A 25,693-nucleotide genomic window follows, 5' to 3' on the forward strand; every position below is an offset into this window, starting at 1 on the left:
TGCCTGCTGAGGAAGTCGGCCCTTATTTTGTCCTTCCTGGCAATGTGGGAGGCAGCTATATCCTTGGAGATGGTGTTCTACCCACACCATCAGCACATCTACCTCCACCAACACCTGTTGGCTTCTGGTTCAGTCTTGATGATTGACGTAGGCCATGTCATGGCATTGTCCAACACTATCCTTATCGCTTGAGCTTCCAGCCGCTCGGCAAACCGCAAGCATGTCAGTCGAAATGCATGCACTTCCAACAGATTGATGGTTCATTGCCACTCCTTGGCATTCCACTGACCTTGCACCACCAACTCTTGACAGACCCACAATCCAGAAGGCTCACATCTGTCGTGAGCACTAACCAGGCTGATGTCTCCAAGGCAACCCCCTTCCTAAGACTATCTGCTTGTAACCACCACTGCAACTGGACGCTCACCTCCAATGGCAAGTGGAGTCTGCGACTGCGGATTGCAGCTAGAGAGCAACGTGCACCGACGGGGCTGCATGTGTGCCCTTGTCCAGGGCACTATGTCCAATGTGGCTGCCATCAATACCAAGACCTGCCAAGTAAGACCACACCATCTGGCAAATAGTCCGTCTAAGGGCCTGAACCTGAGTAACTAACTGCTGAATGTGACTGACAAACGTTCTGCCCTGCTCCATAATGAATCACATACAGCGATACTAGAGTATCTGATGACTGTAAACTGCTCTTGGCCAAGTTCACCACCCAACCTAGCTCCTGAAACAAGATGCCAAGTGACTGTTGTCTGCACTTTTGGCCTGAATCAACCAATCATCCAGATAGAGATGGACCAGAATGCTGCTCTTGCGCAGAGAAATCATTACCATCATCATGACCCTGGAGAAGGTACTGGGTGTAGTAGCCAGCCTGAAGTGCAGGGCCTGAAATTGATGATGACATCCCAGAACGGTGAAGTATAGGAAACTATGTTCCTGGCAAATGGGAATATGTAGATAGGGGAACTTCTCACATCTCTTACTTGAAGGAGGCCTGTTTGTACTGCAGTTATTATGGAACGAGTTTCCATTCTGAAATGAGTCACATGTAAATGTCAATTGACTCCCTTCAGATTCAGGTTGGGCTTAAAGGACTCTTTCTTCTTGGGAATGGCAAAATAAATGGAATAGTGCCCTGTATTTTCTTTTGAAGTAGGAACAGGAATTACAGCCTTCAAATCCAATAGCCTCTTGCTCATCCAGGGTCTTATCCAAAGACTATAATAAAATGGACTGATTCAAGTGAAAGTCTGAAATAACCTTCAGCAAGTAGGAAGGCCAAGTCCTAATCTACACTCTGTTCAGGGTAATCACTAAGAAAGGCTCTTGACAAGAAAGGGCCCGTAATTCTGAAATCCTCCATGCTGAACATATAGCAACAAGAAACACCAACTTCATCGTTAGCAAGTGCAAGGGAAGCTGCCGAAGAGGATGGCAGGTGGAACCCGCCAAAAAGGTCAAAACCAGATTAAGAACCCAAAGTATCATTGGTATTCGCAATGGTGATCAAATGTGCTTTAACAGCGCTCAAAAAAATCTAGAAACATCTTGGTGTGAGGAGGGAGGTCTACCTTAAACTTGCCCCCTATAACAAGTCAAAGCTGCCACCTGCACCTTTAGCATATTAAGGACCAACCTCTTAACCAAAACTTCCTGTAGAAACTCCAAGATTAAAGGAATCAATCGCCCTCAAGGGGAGACACTTCTGCTCCTGCCATAAATTCTCAAAACTTCTCCAGACTCATATGTAAACCAATGAAGTAGAAAACTTTTGAGCTCTTAACAAGGTGCTCACCACAGCCATGCTCTCTCAAGGGCCAAACTGAAAGACAAAACTGATCTGGATTTCCGTGAAGAATCTGCCCTTGATGCAACAGGTCTTTTTGTATCAGCAATCACAATGATCTGCCTACTATTAGATGCTGAAGATCCACATACCAAGCATTTCGTGGCCAATCCTGGGCCACCAGAAGGACCAAACCTGGAGGCTAGGCAATCTTCTTCGCCAACTTGCCAATCATATGTCACACAGGAAACAAATAGAGCAAGTCATCCTGCAACCATGTCTAAACAAGAATATTGAGTCCAAGTGCTTGAGAGTACCATCTGTGACTGTAAAAATAATGCACCTTTGCATTCCCTTGGCCCACTATCAGAGTCAAAAAAGGCCAACCCCACCGAGAGATGATGAGCTGAAAAGCCTTGTGCATCAGTTCCCATTCTCCTGGGTCCAAGGCGTGATGCCTGAGATAATCCACTCATATATTGTACCCCCCCCTGTGATGTGAAAGGCCAACAGTGCCTGAAGATGCTGTTCTATCCACAGAAGCAGGTAGTCTATTTCCAGAGAACCGTGTTGACTTCAAGTTTCCTCTTGACGATTTATGTAGGCCTTCAGCTGGGCATTATCCGACATTGCTTTCATTGCTCTTCCATTCAACTGGTCTGTAAACCTCAAGAATGCTAACTGAATTGCACATGCTGCCACCCCCATCTTCTCAGGGGACCAGTACCCCTATGCCAATAGTACCTGGCAGTGGACTCCCTACCCTTGGAGACCTGCATGTGTGGTGGGACCCTCCAAGTCTGCCCCTTTGGACAGACTCTCTGCATCCACCAAAACAATTTCTGGTTCACCTTAGACAGATGAGACAGTCATATCATGTACTCCTGAGAGTGAGGACTCAACTGTGATAGCAACATCCTCTGGTGGCCATATGTGCGCCCTTGACCATGCAACAACCTCCAATATTGCTGCTATGGATACCAATGTTTGCAGTTAAGCTGTAAATGGAAATGTGTTTTATTAATTCATGCCCTTTTCTTCTTCTTCCTCCTCTCCCAGTTGTATACTTCCTTGTTCATTGTAACTACTATTTCTGCACCAGTTTAGTTGCTTGAGTTCTCTGTTCAATGCACGACTTGTTAAATGTAAACCGACTTGATGCGACCCCTGGTTGTGAAAGCCGGTATAGAAAATAATAAAATAAAATAAAAAATAAGCTCAAACTGTAGGAGGGTCCATTGTCCTTAAGGCTCATATTTGCCCCCAAAGCTTCTGGCTATGCCGCTGTGGGAGAAACCAGAGTCTGGGTGGGCTCCAAAGTGCTCGTCTAGATTCACTGTAGCAGCTGGACTACCCTGTGAGACACAAGATGAGTTTCTGCTGCCGACTTGATTCTGCTCAACCAATCATCCAGATCGACTAAGATGACTTCCTTGCGAAGTGCGGCTGCTCCCATCACCATTACCTTGGAAAAGGTACTGGGTGCCATGGTCCCTCCGAATGGCAAGAACCCCTGATGTTTTTTTTGGATTAGGATATACAAATAGGCCTCTGTCAAAACAAGCAAAGTGAGAAACTGCCCCTTCTGTGCCACCATGATCACTGATTGAGAAGTTTCCATCCTGAAGTGGGTCACTCATGAAAATGGGAAAAAAGGAACCCTCCTTTTTGGGAACTACAAAATAAATGGAATTCCTTCCTGCTCTTTTGGAACTGGGACAACGGCCTTTAATGAGATAGTCGCTGCAATGTGGCTTGCATAGCAGCTCTTTTCTCTATGAAGTGGCATAGGGAAACCATAAAAGTGTCTCCAAGTAACTGACTGGATAACACTGATCTGGAGAAGGGGGATCTTTGCTATTCTCTTTGGAATGAAAGGCCACATAATGGGAAAAGGTGTGTGACCTCAAACTTCATACTCCTGTGTGCAAATCATCAGCGCTGGTACTGAAGAATCCCAGCACCCTTTGCACTTATCTAGACTGCCTTGAAGCCTACAAACTATAGACCCTTAAAACAATGGGCCATGAACCACAGTAGTCCTCTATTCCTATTTCAACAAAAGGCAACAGCCTGAATCGCAGTGACAGTTACAGCCCTCCACAGAAGGTCTGTGAGCAAATTGCTTGGATACAGTAGCTACTACTCTTAAGGAAGGCATGGGAGAAGCAGTTACTATTCTTAAGCGAAGGCAAGGGAGTAGCCACCACAGAGCAGCAGTAACCTGCATGAATCGGCAGCCACTACCCCTAACAAAATGCATGGGGAAACAGAAGGCACTGCGAGAACCCACTAGCTTAATTTACCTGCTGGGCAGCCTAAATAGAACCTTTTACTCTGTCTGCTGCCATTACCAAGCAATCCTCCCAGGAACCTCTCCTGCCTTGTTAACCCAGCGGGGGGAGGCAATGCTAGTGCAGACTCCTTGAGCCTTCTGCCTGTGAGAAGGACACAATGCATACCTACCATCATGTATGTACTTCACAACTGGAGCATAAAAATTCCCAGGCCTCCCAAATTCCATCACTGAACAGGCCCCAATCTTTGCAGCCTCCCTCAAAGTGCCTTGTGATATTGGCATATCAGGGCAGTATGGAAAGAGCAGCAGTTGTAGCTAATGCTCGGTGAGAGACTACTATTCCACCATGCTGAGCCAAGAGAAAGTGCAGGAGGGGAACCTGGAACAGTTCTTGAAGAAGCATATAAACTCTAAAACAGAATAGAGTTTGTCATGCAGGAGCTGGCTAACCCAGAAGGAGATTACTCATTTGTGCTCAAGGACCAAACTGCTCTGAATACAGAGCAGGCTAGAGGTTTTGGTTTTTTTTTTTCTACTGTCTGCTACACAGTATGGCCACTGTTCCCACTCTGAAATAGTTGGCGGGAACAGAAGTGCGGCTGAACCTCCATGGGGGATCTGCCTTCCAGTGAATTCTTAACTGCCCGAGCAGATTTGCTGATTGAGTGCCTCACTGATCCTTTTCAATGCACCACGGCTGCATTCTGCCATGAACGAGCAGGGCTGAACAGGCCTTCTGGTCAGACTCTAGAGCTACAGCATGTACTCACCTCTCCTTCCTTTGGCAAAATGGCACAGACTCTCCTACTGCAGCCAGTCATACCACCGCAACCATGGGGAAAAGGAACTGCTCTTCCAGGCCACTTGTTGATGTGATGCATTCTCCACTGCTCCGACCAGTCACAGCAGCTCCACTATTTGGCCTGTTTAACATCTTTTATTTAACACACCACTGCTACGGTGCTCAGGCTTCCTCCCACGTTTGCAGGAGAAACTAGCGTGTTGCCCCAACTCCCCAAGGGAGTTCACAAATATCCACAGGCACCAACTGTAGTACACTCCCTCCACGCAGTTTCCCCCTACAGCCCGCTCTGTCATGGGCCTGCACGGCTCCTGCCTGAACCTAAACACTCTTTAAAGGTGTGTCTAGGGTCACAGAGGGGTGCCAGCAGGAGGAGGGGCCAGGGCAAGACAAAAAAAACCTTACCCCAAATCTCAGTTGAAACTTCCCCCACCTTGGAATCCACCAAAGGAGGACATGAAAGCTGTCACTGTGGGAGCAGCTGCTAACCTTCACTTCTACCTAACAGAGAAGAAAAGGGAATGCTGATCCAGGATCCTTCTCAACTGAGGGTAGGAATAAAAGCTTTCAGTTCAGGAGCAACCCCTTCTATCTAGGCCTCAGCCCATAGCATGAAATGCATGTCCACCCTCTGTGGGAGCCAGAGAATATTAGCAGGCTGATGTCTGTGCTGTGCTATACGACAGTGACATCAGCGAATCAGTTGATCTCCATCTGCTGGTTGGCATGTATAACCCACTTGTGTAGACTGGCCTGACTAAATGCACAGGCACTAAATCTTGTCTTTTCACTTCTGCTTCTCTTCCTAGTTCTACTACTACAGGATTATTCCCTCTCCTATATCTACTCTACCTCTAGGGAAACGGCCCTGGTGTTGGCATACAAAGCAAGCGTTAGGAAAAGCTGAACAAAAGCGATCAACACCTTGCATTAGCACTTTTTACTCAGATAACGTGTTTCCCATGCAAGCGCTGCTATTGCAGTACTACATTTCTTCCCCTGAACAATCACTTCCATGAGCTTCTTGCTGTCCAGTTGAGTCACAGGATGCTCACAGCTGACCCTTTCGGATAAGCATGGAGGGGCAGAGGCTGCCTGCAGGCAAGTGTCCCTCTGCTTACAAGAGCACCACACTGATCGCCCCTGAGAGGAGCCTTCATCACTGTGCTGCCACGGTAGCCTGACTGGTACTTCATAACCGTTCCATCCCCCCCACTGCCTTCTACTATTATATCACCACTCAGAGGAAGAATGATGCTAAGTTTCAAGTGTGTCAAAAAAAAATATTCTGCTTAGCTTTTCTGCAATAACACTCTAGAGGACGACTCAAAGCTCTTCTGGCTACATACACTTCGTACTTGTAAAAGTCATCCATGCTGGGAAAGGCTGAGCTAGCAAAAGAGCCACTTAGCTGTGTTAAACCCCCTCTTTGCACAGCTAGAAAAGGCCTAACTGGTTCCCTTAATCTTCAGCAAGTCTGTTCTAAAACATTCTCTAAAGGATTGGAGCAAACACTACCGGTACCAATTCAAATAAGGGAACTAACCTTTGCTCCACCATACATGGGACAAAGGTCCTTGTTCTGCAATAGCATTTAAGCTTTTGAGGGAGACTAGCAAACAGAGACTATGCACATGTGACAGTACAGTGTTGGATTCGCTGGTGGTGTGGCTCTGGCATGCTTTTAAAATCTCCTCTGGTGTCCAAAGTCCTAGATTTGCACTTGCACTATAATTGCTGCTCCAAGTCACGTTGCCTTCCAGTCTTGTTCTTCTGCCTGGGGAATAGGGTCCATGTAGTCAGCAAGCACGGTAGCAAACATGGCTAACACCTTTCGATTACTTACCAAATGACACAAGACCGGCATTAGGTGCAGCTCACAGCAAGCCCTTAGTATAGCTAAGGGTGAATCGCCCATCTCTGTGAAAGAAAAGAAATCGGTTGTCAGTCTCCGGTACGCCTGATTAATCTTTTCTGAGAGAGAGGACTGAATTTCAGGATTTGGGTTACTGTTAAGATGTCTCTTCCAGCATGTTTATTATACTGTTGCATATTGGGGTTGCTAATACATGTCTGCCTGTGTGTGGCTGCTTAGATGCTTCTCCTTCATATATTTTGTTTATTAATTAAGCCTCATTTTTATTTTGCTTACACCCTGAACAGTAATGGCATGTGATGCTCAATCTGCCGCCTCGTCCTCTGTCTTGACCTCAGCACATCAATAGTATGCAACTTCTTCAAAGGTACTGTGAGCTAAGCAGACATTTCATGCAACAGTAACGGAGCGTTAAATGTGATTGCATTCAGTAACCAGGAGGACAGAACAGATTTTTCTAAGGTCTGCTCTTATACAAAAGCAGCACTTCTGAACAGAAAGGCCCCAGTACTTCTAACAGGAAAAATGCTGAGACAAAACTGGAGCAAACCATACCAGGAGCAAATCTGTGAACCCTCTGGTTCAGAGAGTCTGATCATATACAATCTGAAGTTGCCCGTGTTAAGAAAATAACTTTCATCTGCTTACTCTCTTTGCCCCTCCCTCTCAAATTCCTCCCATGTTCTTGCTGCTGGCAAAGCAGAGTTGCTTACCCATAACAGGTGTTCTCCCAGGACAGTGGGATGTTAGTCCTCACAGATGGGAGACATCATCAGATGGAGCCTTGGCACGGAACACTTGTCAAAGTTTCTAGAACTTTGACTGGCACACTGAGCATGCCCAACATGCTACCAACCCCGTGGCCACATGGGGTCCCCCTTCAGTCTCGTTTTATAGCAAAAAAGCACAAGCAAAAAATAAAATAAGAAAATGTAAGTGAACCCAACTTCGCGGGGTGGTGGGCGGGTTTCATGAGAACTCACATCCTGCCGTTCTGGGAGAACACCTGTTACAGGTAAGCAACTCTGCTTTCTCCCAGGACAAGCAGGATGATAGTCCTCACAGATGGGTGAATAGCAAGCTATAGGCTGTCCCCGGAACACTCTGGGCCAACAAGCACCCAATAACATGCAACAGCCACAACAGGGGCTCTGTTGGCAACAACGGGGCAGCATGAAGAGTTGGGTTGTTATACTGGAAACAAATTACGGAGGACAAACTGGCCAAAGCACCTGTCCTGTCTACCATCCTTGTCCAGGCAGTAATGAGCTGTGAATGTGTGGAGGGAGCTCCATGTTGCACCCTTGCAGATTTCGGCAATAGGGTCTGCCCGGAAGTGCACCACTGACGCTGCCATGGCCCTCACTAAGTGTGCTTTCACTCGTCCCTTGAGCGGAAGGCCTGCTTGCTGGTAGCAGAAAGCAATACAGTCCACCAACCAATTGGAGAGGGTCTGCTTGCCCTCCACAACTTCCAGTTTATTCATGTCGAAGGAGACAGAGTTGGTTGGACTGCCTGTTCGCTGCAGTGTGGTCCACATAAAAGGCGAGAGCACGTTTGCAGTCCAAGGTATGCACAGCCCGCTCACCTGAGTGTGAGTGTGGCCTCAGGAGAAAGGTGGGCAACACAATGGACTGATTCAGGTTGAAGTCAGTCACTACCTTAGGCAGGAACTTAGGGTGAGTGCACAGTACCACCGTGTCGTGGAAGAACCTAGTGTAAGGCGGATAGATCACTAGGACCTGCAGCTCACTGACCCTGCGAGCAGAAATAACCGCCACAAGGAAGAGAACCTTTCAAGTGAGGTGCCTGAACTTGCAGGGGCTCAAACAGAGGCCACATGAGCCATGCCAGCACTATATTGAGGTCCCAGGCCACAACAGGAGGACATATGGAGGCTTCAATTGAAGTAAGCCTCTCATGAAGCACCCTAAGGACTGCATCAAGACTGGGGTATCGCCCACCCCTCGGTGGTAGGCGCTAGTGGCACTCAGATGTACCCAGGTTGAGGTTATCTGTAAACCAGCCTCCAAAAGGCACCAGAGGTAGTCCAAAAGCCTCGGCATGGGGCAGGAGAAGGGGGTCAAGGCCCTCCTGCGTGCACCAAGAGAAGAACCCATTCCACTTCGCCTGATATGATCTCCACGTGGAAGGCTTTCGCGAAGCTATTAGGACCCTCGAGACGTTATCAGAAAGGTTGAAGGGCCATAGTATTAGCCTTTCAACAGCCATGCCATTAGGGACAGCGACCGGAGGTTCGGGTGGCACAGCCTGCCCTGATCCTGCGTAATAAGGTCGGGCGAGGCGCCCAGGCAAATGGGCTCCTAGACAGACAGGTCACGGAGAAAACGAAACCAGATCTGACGCAGCCAATGCAGGGCTATGAGGATCATGGAGCCTCAGTCCTGCTGTAGCTTCACGAGAGTCTTGCCTATTAGCGGACTCGGAGGGTATGCATATAGGTGGCCCGCACTCCAGGAGTGGGTGAAGGCATCTACGGCCGGTGACCCTTGGTCCCAGTGCAGGAAGCAGAATCGGTCCACCTTGTGGTTCTGTGAGGACACAGAGATCTACGTCCGGTTGACTCCACCTGCGGTCCCACTCTCCCGGATCTAACTGCTGCCAGCTGAGATAATCCGCCTGGATGTTGTCCGATGTTGTCCACTCCTGCAACGTGGGAGGCAGCCAGACCTTCAAGATGGAGTTCAGCCCATCCGAACAAGAGCTGAGCCTCCCGCAGCATGACTCTTGGTTCTCCCCTGGTGGTTGATGTATGCCACAGTCGTCGAGTTGTCTGAAAACACTATTACCATTCAATGGTGGACCAAGGGTAGAAACACTGGAAAGGGCCCTGCGCACCACCCGTATCTCCAGCCAATTGATGGACCATGACCGTTCCGACATCAACCAGATGCCATGCGCTGACCTGCCCAGGCACACTGCCCCCCCCCCCCCCCCCACCCCGAAGACTGGCATCCGTGGTCACCATCACCCAATCCAGGACTTCGGGGGGCATTTCTTTCTCCTTGTTGCTCCTTGTCATCCACCACCCCAGACTGGACCTGGGCATCGGTGACAGAGGTAGTGGCAGGAAATACTGTTCCGAGAGGGGGCTCCAGCGGGCCAGCAATGCCTTCTGCAGGGGGCGCATATGAGCAAACGCCCAAGGCACCAGCTCCAACGTCGAAGCCATTGATTCCAGGACCTGTAGATAGTCCCAGACCTTGGGAACCAGGAGGTGAAGCAGGCGATCTATCTGAGCTTGGATCTTGACCACCCTATCTGCAGTGAGGAACACTCTTCCCCGATGAATGTCAAAACGGGCGTCCAAGTACTCCAGGACCGGAGAAAGAACCAAGTGGCTCTTCGGCCGATTGATGATTCATCCCAGAGACTCCAGAAGAGAACACACCCGGAGTACCACCCGGACACACTCTTCCTGGGACTTTGCTCTGATGAGCCAATCGTCCAGATAGGGATGCACCAGAGTCCCATCCTTCCTCAGGGAGGCCACAACAGCCACTATTACTTTCGTAAAGGTACGAGGAGCGATGGCCAGGCCAAATGGAAGGGCCCGAAACTGAAAATGCTGTCCCAGCACCTTAAAACGGAGAAACCGCTGGTGGTCCTGATGAATAGGGATATGCAGATAGGCCTCTGTGAGGTCCAGAGAAGCCAAGAACTCTCATTTTGGGACTGCCACTATTACGGTGCGCAATGTCTCCACCCGAAAATGTGGTACCTTCAAATTCCAGTTGACCTTCTGAAAGTCAAAGATGAGCAGAAACGTGTCCTCCTCCTTTGACACCATGAAATAAATGGAGTACCTTCCTTGTCCTTGCTCCGAGACCGGCACCTGGACCACCGCTTCCAGATCTAACAACCTTTGAAGGGTTCCCCCGATGGCCGCTTTCTTGCTTTGGGAAAGACAGTGCAACTCTAGAAAGACCAACTTGAGGGTGAGAAAACTAAGGTGTAGCCGTCCCTGACGACCTCTAGCACCCACTGGTTGTAGGTGATCTTGGTCCACTCCTCGTAAAACCAGGACAGTCTGCCCCCGATTGCCACCTCTGAGGACTGGACCTGAATGACTTCATTGTGAAGACTTGTGTCCGCTTGCTCCCTGGATGGACCCAACTCTGGAAGACTTTCCGGGACCACGAAAGGATTGCTGCCTCCCTGAGGGCTGTTGTGACGTTGCCAGTCTGGCCGACCTGCCAGAACGAAAACACCTTGGCTCTTGAAAACGGAGACGATAGGAAAAGGGCTTCAGCACTGCTTTCTTATCCTCCAGCAGTCTGTTGCCCCTGGTCTCCCCCAGGGACTGCATGAAGTGATTAAGGTCCTCTCCGAACAGAAGCTTGCCCTTAAAGGGAAGGTTACACAGCTGCACCTTGGACGAGAGATCTGCCGATCAATTGCACAGCCACAAGAGCCACCTCGCCATTACTACCGACACCATGCTACGTGCCGTAGTCCACACCAGGTCATATAAGGCATCGGCCACATAAACACCCGCCTCGAGTGGAGACAACATCCCTGCAGAAGACTGTTCCTGAGGCTTCTGGATCCAATAGAAACAGGCACGCTGCATCAGACTGGTACAGACCTCTGCTCAGAGCCCCAGAGCGGACACCTCAAAGACTCGTTTAAGCTGTAATTCCAGCTTCCGATCCTGCACGTCTTTCAGAGCAGCTGCCCCAGCGACTGGAATTGTGGTTTTCTTATTGACTGCTGACACAGCGGCATCCACCTTAGGGATCATGAGGGCTTCCACATGCTCCTGCAGCAAAGGATAAAGCTTTGCCATCACTCTCCCCACTTTCAAACCAGAGTCCAGGGAGTCCCACTCCTGGCAGATCAACTTCTGGATCTTTTTTGGAATGGGGAAGGCACTAGGGGGTTTCTGCAGCCATCCAATACCGGATTAACTCCCTCGTTATCCGATTCTTCCAGGGAGGAGAGCTTTACCCCCAACTCCTCCATCACCTGGGGGATAAGGGGTCTCAACTCCTCCCTCTTGAACAGGCAGATCACTTGCGGGTCGACTCCCTCAGCCTCAGGCCCATCCAAGGCCCCCTGATCATCCTTAGGGTCATCTGGATCCTGGGGACCCCCCCACCCCCCATCTGAGCCAGCATCTAGGTTCTCCGTCGGAGACAAGCCACCCTTATCCTGAGGGTCATCTGATTCTTCTGAATTCCTGGTATCTGAGCCCACTCGTGTTGAGCGGGGTCCCTGAGATTTGGCCCGCGATCCCGCGGCCCTCAACGGGTCACCCCTTGGCCTCTCAGCGGAGTCAGACGGACTGCCCTTAACGTGCCTCTTCCCAGCTTCCCTAGCCAGGAAAGTCTCATGAAGTAACAGGATGACCTCAGGAGTGAAGTCCCTCTGGTCCCCTGAGGGCCCCTCCAGGGTGCCGAGATCCAGCCTAGATGCCCCCTCCACATGCTGCTGGACTGCGGGGAATGGTGGGAGGAGAATCTCTGGAGCCCTGGGATTGGACCCCCTTACCCAATTCTCCCTCCCCGGGGGGAGAAGAAACACAGGCCTGAGGCCCTCTCGTGGTCCGCGCTGACCGCGAAGATAATCTTCTGGCAGACTTGGCTGAAGCCCCCCTCTCCCCCTGCACACTCCGTGCAAAGGGAGAGGGGATTGAGAAATGCAGACCAAGTTCTGCAGGCCTCTATCAGCGGCCTCTCAGACATCACGGCGAATTCGCGAGGGAGGAGGGGCGCACCACGCAGCCGCCATGAAGCAGAACTAGAGGGCGCATTGCCGTGAAGTTCCCGCCGGCGTGAAGCAAAAACACTGGTGCTGTGGGAAACGCACGCCGGCGCAGCCAACAAAAAATAAAATACAGGGGCACTTTCCCCCAACTGGAGGCACCTCCCTGATGCGGCAAAGGCCGATACTTCTCCCCCCCCAGCCCTCCAGGGCCGACCCTCGGCGATCCCGCTGAACAGGCCGCCTTACCAGCAGCCCAGAAGGGGAGCTGCCGGTGCTGCTAAGCCTCCTAGCTAGCGTGCTTTTTTTTTTTTAAAGCAACCCCAGCAGCAACACAAACTCAGGAAGAAAAAAGGGGCCCTCACTGGGGGATACTTCCCTGAATCCAAGGGGCAGGCAGAGGAGGACTTCAGGACCCACTGAGGGAACCAGTCCCCTGGCTATCAGTGGTCCCAGGGTCACGGGCTAAAAACTGTCAGGGGTATCCAACCAAACCCCCCCCCCCCCGTTCGCCTGGCTCAACCCGAGGGATGGCCCTCCACAGGAACCTGGCACCTCCTGGAGCAGAAAACTTCCAAAACCCAGATCAGTCGAGACTGCAGGTAAACACCTCTACCATCTGCTGGAGGCAGAGAAATACTGAGGGACTGCAAGTGGCACTATCAGATTTGTAGCAGTGCCCAAAGTTTTGTCCTCTGCCTCCATCTGCTGGTAGGGATGAATAAACCCACTTGTCTGGACTGATCTGGGTATGTTCAGGAATATATTTTATTCTCATCAGCAAATCAGACAGTTACATTAGGATAACACTTGCTACCACTGGGACAATTTTCATAAGCCATTTATTCAGGTAAAAGGGCTGACTGAAAGTTACCCACCTTTTATCTGACTGAAAGCAAGCACAGGGCTTCCACAGTGCATGAACATTTAGCTGTAGTAGGAGGTAGTGTTCCTGGGCATATGTTTAAGTCAGTGGAGGGAAAATAGAATGCATAGAATGCCTTTTCAAATCCATATGCCTTACTATCCAGGAGTACGGGTAGCCAGAGGTCCCTTACCGGGTTAGCATAGGAGGCACATATGACCAGTAAAAGGGAAGAGGATCAGCTGCTGAAAACTCACTCTTTGGGTGGTGCCTTAGAATTTAAAGGGGTAATAAAAGCAGAAGCTCAGCATGTTTAGGGGCTCTTAACAAATGATGCAAGGCTGCAGGAGTCAGTTGCCCTGAGAGAGAGTTCCTGGACTTGCCCATGATGGGGTTCCGGGAGGAATCTGGAGAGGGGGGCATAGGAGGCTCCTTTCTCTGCAGACATTTGTCTTTTCCAGTGTTTTGTGGCTTTTGAAAGTGATATAAGGGACAGGGGAGTATCTCGTGTATTTAAAAATGTAGAAAGCCTACAGGACTTTCTCCAGTTGGTGTTGGATCAAAGAGAAGAGGGGAAAGGAGCCAGAAGTGCTTCAGAGCATTTTAAGGAGGAGGAGGAGTGTCATACAGAAAAAAGTAAAGGAGAATTCAGGTACAAGGGGAATCCAGAAGACTCAAGGATAGATCCCTGGAGCAGTTTGAAGAGGTACCTAGAGACCAGGAAAGCCCCTGCCTCACTTCAAACTGTGCAAATGACTGTTTAAATTTATTTTATAGAGATCACCAGAAGAAAATGTCTTTCCTCAATTCAGCAACTTTTACAATAAACTCTATTCATTTTGAAACAATACAAGCTGGCATGTTGTCCTTATTTCAAGACCACAAGAGTGTTTCTCTATTCCCAAGGGCCCTGAAGCCAAACTTCACCCTCTGCTGGAGGAACCTCAGGTTGCCCCATTGATTGCCTGATGGCTTGGCCATCCTCAGCTGTGCCGCTTTATCCAGCAAGATAGTGCATGGGAAAAGTACATGAAGACAAAGCAACTGCAAAAACCTTGTCGCTGTGGCAATTTTCCAAATAAAGCATTTGCCTACTTTCCCTCTCAAAATTGGTGCAAAGACCTCAGGTAAAAAGTACCTTCAGACCCTTGCAGTAACGCAGGCAGCTTGTAAATGACCCCGAGTATGTCCTGACCAAAAGGTCCTGCTGCAAGAAACAGGTTCCTCCTTTCTCCCCTGCATCATTGACTATCCCCCTTCCGTTCTATGTTGCCCAGTGCCAGCTCTGTGCAGGCGTCCTACTCGAGGGTCTCCATCGCTTAATGTTTGAGGGAACAATTTTCAGTGTTTTTCTTTACCCTCAGTTAAGCAGCTGTCTGAAAGTCACCCTTCCTCGCTGTTTAGCACTAATGGCAGAAGGCGCTCTCAGAGGCATAGTTAGGTTGGTGGAGGAAGTGCATGCATAAGATTTTAATGTCAACTCTACATTGTGTAGTTTTTCAGCGAAAATGTACCAGCAGAAAAAGCAGGTGCTCATCTAATTTATACTCAGCACAGCTTTAAATACTATCTAATCATTACAGGTGCAGCCTATTGAAAAAGGTTAAAATGCATTATATTTAGTTAGTCTATAGAAGTCCTGTACCTCAACAATTTAAAAAGAAAATCCCACTAGCTTCCCTGTGTTTGCATGTATGAATGCATCTTTTTCTCCGTTTCATAACCTTTAGCACTTCACAGTCCCAGTACAGCACATCTGTGTTGAAAGCACTCTGGATACTGCTGCCCTTGATAGCTCTTGCCCTCTCTTAAACCTCATCTCAAAGCTCGGCTCATGCCTGTGTATGCCTAATCTTACTCTGATCTATTCAAATCAAGCAATGCAACTATGAATGGGAATGCAGAGCATTTTGACTCATTATCCTGCAGTCTACAGAGAGCACCCATTACAGGTAAATAACCCAGTTTTACATCTCTAAACGGCTGTGCCATGATTGCATTGGGCCTCCATGAAATGGCAGGGGTACCCTGCCCAGAGCAGCAGTTACAACCCTAAACAGCACTGAAGTACCAAGAAGGCATGGAGGGACCATGGTTCAAATCCAAATTGCACCACAGCGGTGGGATTATAAACTTGGTACTAGGACACCAGCTTGAGTGCTGGTCTTGTAAAAAGCGAAGTTGAAGATGGTGAGGCCTAAAATGGACTCCAAGCAGAGGAGGTGGTAGCCAGCACTGCAACAGATTTTGGCTATGCTTGGGACGCACCTGAAGGGTAGTGGTAGGTAAAAGGTTAAATGGTCAGCTAAAAGATATGGCAGAGGTGGGAACTGGTGCTGGGTTGCATCTTTCTTATTTCTAAAATTTCTGTTCTGCCAATCTAAAATAATCTGTTCTAGGTTGGAGTGCACAAAAAACACATGTCACATAGAATCTTGCATAAAAATACTGTGCAAAAGCTGAAACCATAACTTTTTAACCATTAACACAAGAAATCAAAATAACCCAACCAAAAAAATGGCTTAAGTTACAGATTCCACTATCTTCTCTTCTCTTTGTAAGTGAACAGGCCAAACGCCAACACATACCAAGTATCTGTCCCGCATTCCTGGGTGCACAGGAAAGTTCTCTTCCTCTTTTTGTTGTTGAGCACACAACACATGAAAAGTGCAACTACTTGCAGATCTGCTTTAAACCTGAGCCACAAAAGCCACAGCAACAATCTATATTGGAATAATGAGTCGCCCTTCACCTTCTAAAGCGCTGACGAGGACGTGCGTGGCCAACAGAAGTTCCTTTTCCTGAAGTTTCTCCGGTTGCAACAGCAATTCATTCTCTAGACCAAGCCCCAAGAGTGGCCACAAATCCTTGATATTCTGCTGTTGCTCCACTTTTAACTCATTCAGTGCTGTCAGATTTGGCTTGTGTTCTGTACAGATATCATCCAGCTGCCCAAAGGAATAATAAAGACACATTATACATACATAGATAGAAAGCTTAAAATACATCGGTTGTAAAAAGTACTAAATAATTGCTTTTAAGACTGAAAATGTTATGTTTGCCTTAGAGAACACTATTTCAGATGGAGAATGGTTTCCATCAATGCACAGGTGGTGCATGGATCCTTTTTAAAACATAATGAATGTAAATTAAATAGTATTTTTCAGAAAATCAATCAGATTCACTGCGTCGTTAATTATATGGTACTTTGTACAGCTGGAATGTAACACGTGTAACACAATGTGATCTCACTTCAAGTACCAGCACTTGTAAAAAGGTTGGATTTAAAAAAAAAAAAAATTCATTTTGCAGTTAAACAAGAGATGTTATTAAGATCCTCAGGTCTGATTTGCATTCCATTCTTGAGGCAATGTTTTTGAGAATTCCTCCTAACTAGCCACACTCACCTGTATGAATCCAACCATGCAATCGTCACAGGCAAGAAAAATTCAGATATAACTGCACTAGCCAAAAAAACAACAAAACCCTGTACACTCAGTCCGTGGTAAGGATTTCAAGCAATATTTGTTGGTCCATATGACAGTGCCGCCAAATGCCATGAAAGTACAGATGCATCTTTTGTGCAGCTGGGTGCTACCAGCAGGTAAAGAGAGTCATTTGTGACCCCTGCCTGCACATAGGGTAACGTCTGACACTCTTATGTCCCAGAAATGCAGTGTTAATACCCTACTTCCATTTCCTCTCCTCCCTCTCTTTACCACCTTTTCCTCTTCCCTCTCCATAGCTTTTCTCACCTATCTCAAGTATGCTTGTGCTCCTACTCCTCTGCACTGAGTCCCAACTATTCCCCACTCAGACCAGTGCAAAGGGATTATAAGCACCCTAAATGAACCTTCAGCCTTACACTCCCTCCCCCCCCCCCCCATTAACTTTCCATCATTATAGGCTGCCTCCCATCCCTCTCCCAAGATTTTTGATGATTAAAGTCATCATGATGAACCCCTCCCCCATTCCCATTCTCCCACAACAATCCTGTAAAAAGCACATAATTGGACAGGCTTTTAAATATGAAACTGTTTCATATTTGTTTTCCAGAAATCTTATCAGTGTGTTTGGTGAATCTGCCATCTGTAAGTTTTGGGATAGTCTGCATAAAAATAAGAAAAAATGCATATTGCATTGCCTGAAGGTAAACTCTTGAATTAGTTTTGTAAGGGGAAACATCCTAGTTCACGTTAGCCAGCCATTTCAAATTCTGTTGGCACCTCAGTAACAGTGATACAAACTCCCTCCATTATAATGCACTTTGTGAAGAAACACAAAACCCTGCAAAGAAGACACTCCAAAACCAAATAGTGCTCTTTTGCTACAGCAGGTTTGCTAACTCCCAGAACTCAGCAACCCTGCCTATGAAAAGTTAGCACTGCATATATTACACTGAGCCCTTGAACACCAATACACCTCCTACTGGGAAAACAGAACAAGTCGGGCCACTACAGATCCCAGCACAGAACCTACAAACTGGAAGAATACAGACCCTCACCAAATACAGAGTAAGTGAGGACAAATTAGAACCAAAAATATGGAGAGAAGACTAACTCTGCTTGGTCCACTCCAGCTTCATCATTAAGGAAGAAAATAAGGAATATAAAACTGATATCATTCATCTGGGAACCAATGACCTCACTAGAAACAGCAGCAAAAAAGTTGAGATTTCTAGAATCTGTGGAAACAGCTTGGGCACTCGGCAAGGACTACTGCCTTTTCATATGTGTTACTTGTTCAAGGGAAGGGCAAGGTTAGGTCATATTAGGCAACTTCAATACGTGGCTCAAAACCCGGTATAAAGAAGGATTTGGATACATTGGGACAGTGTATGGAATATTAAAAGTCTATGCAGCAAAGATGCCCTGCATCCGTCTGTGGCAGGAAAAAGGATCCTAACTGAGAAACTGGTGACTGAAGGATGGGAGTGGCAGAAGTCGTGAATGGAACTGAAATGTCACACCCACTGCAAACAAATACAGGGAGAGGTTGGAGAAAAAAAAAACAAATTTAGTCCACTTTTAGGAAAAAATACAGAAAAGGTATCTGAGAAGAGCAGCAAGATGAGGGAACAAGAAAGCTGGAAAGCTACGTGCACAAATGCTTGTGGTCTGAGCAACAAACTTCCAGATTTATAGATCCTAATGGTGGAGACAGACTTGGATATTGAGCTATCAAGGAGATACTGTTCAACGATTCTCATCAATGGGATACGGCCATCCTGGGCTATAACCTGCTGAGGAAAGACAGAAAGGGCAAAAAAGGGGGAGTAGCAGCTCTGAATGTAAAAAAACAAACAAACCCAATATCCTAGTACCTGACATGCAGGGGATGTGGGGGAAGGAAGAGGTGCTGTGGGCTGTCTTAAAAAAAAAAACCAAAAAAAAAACCAATGGCGCTTCCATTTACACTGGTGAGGTCTACAGGCCTCTGACTCAGACAGAAGACATGGACAGAGATTTGACCGAAGACGTCCAAAAGATGGGAAAGAAGGGAGAAATGTTTGTTGGAGATTCTAATCTGCTGGATGTGGACTGGAGTAACCCTGCTGCAGGATCTGGAGGGAGGAGGGAGACTATTGATGCCTTTCAGAGGCTCTGCTGAGACATATTGTGATGGAACCCACAAGGAGAGGAGCGCTAGTAGACACGGTGCTCACAAATGGAGACAAGTCTTTCTAATGACTGGGCAGGTGCCCATCTGAGCACCCGTGATCATCAGACGGTATGGTCTGATATAGCGGCTAAGACAGACAGAAGTCACACACCGTGGATTTCAGAAATACAGACTTTGTTAACAAGAGGAAGTACTTGGCCCACTGAGATCTTTTTCTGCTTAATTGATTTTACCCCTTTTTTAAATATTATTATTCCCTTATTAAGTTCATAACTGAAGCATTGTTCCTGAAAAGAATTTACTTTATTTGTTGTTATATGCTCATTCAGTGCTTTTTCCAACCTACCATTAGTTCAGCCCTACGTTGGGCAATTTCCCTCTGTAGTTCAGAGAGCTGCGCACAGATGGGGCAGCATCAAAGCTTCCAGAAACTTATGAATACTGCAGCCACACAGACACTGCACTGAACTATTCCTCTTGTCCTACAATTTTTAGAATGTCAGTAAACCCTGAGAATACCAGTAGTAATACTTGGTGCTAGTCTCCCTTAATGAGCATGCAGACCAGAAAACAGCGTTGCTTACCTGTAACAGGTGTTCTCCTAGGACAGCAGGATGTTAGTCCTCACACATGGGTGACATCAGCAGATGGATCCTGGCAGGGAAAACTTATATCAAAGTTTCTAGAACTTTGACTGTCATACTGAGTATGCCCAGCATGCCCTATACCCCGCATTCATGCAGGGTTCCTCTTCAATCTCCTAACAGAATTACAGTAACACTAAATGAATAAACCACAAGAGAAACCCAACTCCGCAGGGTGGTGGGCAAGGTTTGTGTGGACTAACATCCTGCTGTCCTAGGAGAACACCTGTTACAGGTAAGCAACTCTGCTTTCTCCTAGGACAAGCAGCATAGTAATCCTCACATATGAGTGAATCCCTAGCTACAGGCTGCTCCCCAACACAAAAGGGGACCAACAAGCACCAACCAGGGTGCCAGTGGGCACAACAACCACAGTGCTGTTGGTAACAGAAGGGGAGATAGCCTGAACCCAAACAATGGGCCCTAGGCAGGGAGAGTTGGGTTCTACACCTCAAAGAGATTCCGGAGGACAGACTGGCTGAACCTACTGTCACGTCAGCCTTCCCTATCCAGACAGTAGTGAGATGTGAAGGGAATTCCACGTCGCAACTTTGCAGATATCCTCCACAGGAACTACTAGCCAATTGGATAGTGTGTTTGGCAATGGCAACTCCCAATCTATTCCTGTCTGCTTCTGTCCACTCCAGGTAGAAGGCTAATGCTCTCTTGCAATCCAAGCTGTGCAGTGCTCTTTCGCCTTGGTGTGAATGGGGCCTGGAAAAGAATGTTGGCAGGAACTTAGTGTATGCAAGACTACCTTGTCATGATAAAACTTGGTATAAGGTAGATAAGTCACTAAAGCTGACTCTACGCACTGAAGTGATCAGGTACTTTAGGTCACAGGTATGCAGTGGCTCAAAAGGAGTTTTTATCAGCTGAGCTAGCACCACGTTGAGGTCCCAAGACGAAGCCTTAGAGGTTTCACCTGAAGCAGGCCCCACCTGAACCATACAACTATAGGCTGTACAGATAGGCATACCATTTACACCTTGGTGGTATGCACCAACTGCACTCAGATGAACTCTAACAGAGTTGGTTTTTAGAGAAACTTCCGAGAGGTACAGAAGAAGCTTTTGTGTGGCGCAGGAGACAGGATCTAGGGTCTTTTGCTCACACCACATGGAAAACCTCCTCCACTTCAGTCCGTAGGACTTTCTAGTGGAAGGCTTTCGAGAAGCTACTAGGACTCAAGACACATCCTCTGAAAGATCCAGCGGCTGCAGGATTAACCTTTCAATGACCAGGCTGTGAGCGAAAGGGCCTGGAGGTTGGGATCCTGCAGCCTGCCCTGATCTTGCATGATGAGATCTGGGGAAGTCCCCAGAGGGACATTTCCTGAAGGAGTGGAAACCAGACCCATCTCAGCCAGTGAAGGGCTATGAGGATCATAGTTCCTCGGTCCTGTCGAAGCTTCAGAAGAGTCTTCAACACTAGCAGAATCTGAGGATACATGTACGAAGACCCTTGCCCCAATGGTAGGCAAAGGCGTCCGAGGCTGGTTTGCCATCTGACCTGTACAGGGAACAGAACAGAGTCACCTTCCTGTTGCAGGGAGATATGAACAAGTCCACATCTGGGCTTCCCCAGAGGTAGAAGATCCGATTCGCCACCCCCTGGTCCAGGGACCACTTGTGGGGTCTGAAGGCTCGACTCAGTCTGTCCGCTATCTCATTCTCCATTCTGGCCAGATACATGGCCCGGAGCACCATCCCATGGAACACAGCCCATGACCAGATTTGGACCACTTCCTGACAGAGGACGAACCACCATGTGCCTCCTTACTTGTTGACATACCGCATTGCTACTTGGTTGTCTGGTTGAATCAGAACAATTTTGTTGGACAGACTATCTCTGAAAGCCCAGAAAGTGTATCTGATTGCCCAGAGCTCCTGGAAGTTGATTTAGCATTGTGCTTCCTGGGTGAACCACAGGCCCTGAGTGCGGAGCTTGTCTACATGAGCAAGCCATCCCAGAGTTTACGCATATGTGGTATAGACACGTGGTATAGACACGTATGCAAGCCTGGAGGTCCTGGGTGGCCTGGAGCCACTGCGACCTCAAGGTCCACTGGGCCTTTCGCATGTGCATACTTGCTAGGGGAGTAAAATGGACAGTGCGGCCAAGTGGCCCAACAGCCTCACCATGTGCCTTGCTGATACCTGCTGGCCCTATTGAATCACCTCCACTATGGACGCCAAAATGATCGCTCTGGAGTGCAACATAAAGGCTTTTGCTCGAGCCATGTCTAGCAGGGCTCCTGTAACATCCAACTGAGGTGACAGGCTGAGATGGGACTCTGGATTGTTGATAATGAACCCTAGTGACCCGGATGGTCAAGCGTAGGGACCGACCTGCCCCTAACTGAAGTGCTCTTGACCAGCAAATCGTCCAGATAGGGAAAAACATGCACTCCCAGTCTGCAGAGGTGAGCTCCCACCACAGCCAGGCATTTCTTAAAGACCCGTGGGGCCGACACTAGCCCAAACGGCAACACTCTTTACTGGAAGTGCTGTTTTCCCACCACAAATCTAAGATACTTCCTGTGACCTGGGAAGATCTCAATGTGAGTGTATGTGTCCTTTAAATCAAGGAAACATAGCCAGTCTCCTTTTTACAGGAGGAGAATCAGGGTGAATCAGGAAATTATCTTGAACTTTTCTTTTTTTAGAAACTTGTTCGAGGCCCTCAGGTCTAGGATGGGATGGAGTCCCCTTGTTCTCTTTGGAATCAGGAAGTACTGGGAGTAGAATCCCTGCCACCATTGCCTTGGTGGGACAGGCTCGACCGTTCTAGCCATTAAGAGGGCAGAGAGCTCCCTTAACGGTACCTCCTGATGCACTGACGACCCCCAAAATGGGCACAGAGGAGAATTTGGCAGGACAGCCAATACATTCAATCAATACCCTTGACAAACGATGGACAGAACCCACTAGTCTGAGGTTATACTGGGCCACTGCTTCGCGAAGAACTGTAGCCTGCCCCTGACTAGGGGGGGCAGCGTCTCAGATATGGACGGATGGCTTATGCTCCCTCAATCCAGTCAAAGCCCCGTCCTGGGATTTGGCTGGAGTGCCAGTTGAGGCTTGGGAGCTCTCTGCTGCCTGGGACAGCTGCAGGAGCTCACCCTCTGTGAACAGGAGTGAGAGGCCAGAGGATAGTACTTCCTCTTGCAGTTGAAAGACCTCCTCTGACCCTGCCTCATAGACCTCCTGGCTGAGGAATGCAGGTCCAAAGTGCTGGTGGCGAGATGCTGGAGGATCTCATGGTGGTCCCGCAACTGGGCCACCGCGTCCCTCGCCTTGTCTCTGAAGAGATTCTCTCCTGTGCACAGCAGGTTAGTGAGTCGTTCCTGTACCTCCAGTTGGAGATCCAAGGCCTGCAGCCATGCTATCCTGCAGGCACCAATTCCTGCTACAGAGACTCTCGCTGCTATCTCAAAAACATCATAGGGGGAATGCACCTCATGTTTTCTGCACGCCAGGCCCTCACACACCAGCACCAGAAAAGTGTCTCTCTCTGAAGTTGAGGTAGCCGCTCAGTCGCCTCTTGCACCTGCTTCCAGAGGTTGTGAGAGTATTGGCTCATATAGAACTGTTAGGAGGCAATGCGGGTAATGAGCATTGTACATAGTTAATTTATTAAACTTTTTATATATGCTGTATTAAGTTATGCTATTCAAGCATGTTATAATAATAATTTGTGTAAAACCGTTATTGGTATATAGCCAGTTACTCAGTTAAGCTGTTACAATGTACTATGTCATTACAAGGTTCGCCTTAGACATATTGTTATATGTAAACCGATGTGATATGCCAGATCGAATGTCGGTATAGAAAAATAAATAAATAAATAAATGAATGAATGAATGAATGAAACACCTTCCTCTCAAGAGCATCCAGTGCCCTGTGATCCTTCCCCGGGGGCACCGAGGCATGGATCCAAGAGCACTTGGCCATCTTGAGAGCGGATTCGACCACTACTGATTAGTGTGCCAGCTGAAGCTTTTCAAATTCGGTAGCCTGTTGAATGAGGTAAGCCTCATCCGCCTTCTTGTTCACAGGAGGAACCATGATGGGGTGCTCCCAAATCCTCAACAGCAACTCCTTAAAGATCTCATGTACCGGGACTGTCACGATCTCTTTAGGAGCCTCCACAAACTGGAGGATTTCCAGCATCTTGTATATGATGTCGTCCTCTGTCATCAACTGAAGAGGGATGGCCTCTGCCATCGCCCTTACAATACCACAAAGGTCAGGTCCTCAGGCTGAGACCTCCTTTGTTCCTTCGGAGGAGACTGTTGTGAGGGGAGACACTCAGAGTCCTCTGAGGAGGATTCTGCAGTGTCCTCCTCCCATGAATAATATGGGGCCTCATCCTCACTGTAATCCACAGGGGATGGGGCCCTGGGTGCTCGACCGTCATCCAGGAGCCGTGGCACCGGTGCTGGCCCCGGCAAAGCTGGACAGGGAGTGGGCCTGCAGGCTACGGCGTCAGCGTCTGTCTCGCCAGAGCTTCCTCCTCTTCCTCCTCGGAGGAACCGGCAGCGACCACTGCATCGGGCTGAGGGAGCATTGGTACCCCGCCCAGGCATCAAAGGCCCCCCGGGAACCGGCACCCCCTGGGTTGGTAATACCCCAATGAACACATCAAGACGCTCCAGGAGCGGTTGCAACAGGGAAAGCGTGGGCACCGGTGTCACCGGCTCCATGCCTCACAGTGTCCGATCAACCTCCAACTGGACTCTGCGCTCCAGCTCTTCCTCAAAAGTTCCAGATGGACTAGGAGGCAGGAGGGGTGGCCAGATCTTTCTCTGAGCCCCGAGGTGGATCGACAACTGACACCAAGGCTGGTGGAGAGTCATGGACCCCCGGCCTCGATGGAACATAGGTACTCCTTGCCAGTGGGTTCTGTTCATTGTCTGGTACTCGCTTCAGGGGCATCATGGCAAGTGCCAGCACCGACCCAAGCCCAGTACTGTGCATCGACTGTGACCGGTGCCGATACTTTCTCAGCTTCCCTCGGTGCTCAGCCCAGTCTTTCCCTGGTGGCGAGGTCGAAGACGACAAACCCGATGTCCTCAACCTGGAAAAGACTGACAGAGACTGGTCTCTGGTGCCCCTAATCTGCTGGCGCCATCGCTGGAGTGGATGGCCCCACCAATGTTGATGGTTCGGTGTCCATTGGTGCGACTCCTCAGTCCTTCAGCGTTGATGCCACCAATGCCAATGGCTCAGACTTTCTCGCCCCAACGAGCTTTTCCATCTTGAGGCAAGCATGACGTCCCTTTGGAGTCATTTGGTCGCACAGGCGGCACACCCAGACATCGTGCTATGCCCCCAGGCAGAGGGTGCACACTTCGTGCGGGTCCATGATGGGCATTGTTCTCAGGTACTTAGGGCATAAACGAAAACCCGACGAGGCCATGATGAGACGAACTGAAGGGGTGAAAAATGACAATGAAGGCGGTGGGCAGACACTGAGGCACCGCTGCCATGGGGACGGATTGAAAAGAAACTTACTGAACCGCCGAAAAAGATAACGAGGATACAGGGGAACCAAGAGGGACCCAGACGCAAGAGAAAAAAACAAAAATATTGGTGGAAAGCTTTCCAAACACTTTTGAAGAACAAAAGATCATGAGCACAGAAACTGCAATGCAAAAGCTCTGCAGAAAAAGAGACTGAAGAGGGACCCCGTGTAGACACATGGTATAGGGCATGCTCAATATGCCAGTCAAAGTCCTAAAAACTCTGACATAATTTTCCATGCTGGACTCCATTCGATGATGTCACTGATGTGTAAGAATTACCATCCTGCTTGTCTCATTAGTAGTAGATACATAAAAATAATTTACCTTTGATTGGGGAGGACAATATGGGTAAAAATGATTTTACCCATATTAATCAGCTGCCTGAGAACTGCTTTCCCTCAATGTAGCTAAAAGTCTGCACATTATTCCCAGGAGCATATTTAGGTTGGTGGAAGAGAAAGTTCGCATGCAGATGGCTTTTTCAAATCTTCGCACATACTTTTCTGTGAAAACTCTATCTGCAGATAGGT

The 25,693-nt window shown here is 48.4% G+C and overlaps 1 protein-coding gene across 2 annotated transcripts in view; it reads right to left on the reverse strand.

The window, feature by feature from the left end:
- GSDME (gasdermin E) overlaps nt 1–25,693 on the reverse strand; it is a 133,763-nt gene that overhangs the window by 7,197 nt on the left and 100,873 nt on the right. For both annotated transcript variants that reach the window (XM_029589123.1, XM_029589124.1), the window contains 2 exons: nt 16,120–16,315; nt 6,746–6,819 (listed from right to left, as the gene is read on the reverse strand). In XM_029589123.1, the coding sequence (XP_029444983.1) occupies nt 6,746–6,819; nt 16,120–16,315 (270 nt within the window). The remainder of the gene's footprint in view (nt 1–6,745; nt 6,820–16,119; nt 16,316–25,693) is intronic.

The sequence above is a fragment of the Rhinatrema bivittatum genome, chromosome 2 (assembly GCF_901001135.1).
Source record: "Rhinatrema bivittatum chromosome 2, aRhiBiv1.1, whole genome shotgun sequence".
NCBI lineage: Eukaryota > Metazoa > Chordata > Amphibia > Gymnophiona > Rhinatrematidae > Rhinatrema > Rhinatrema bivittatum.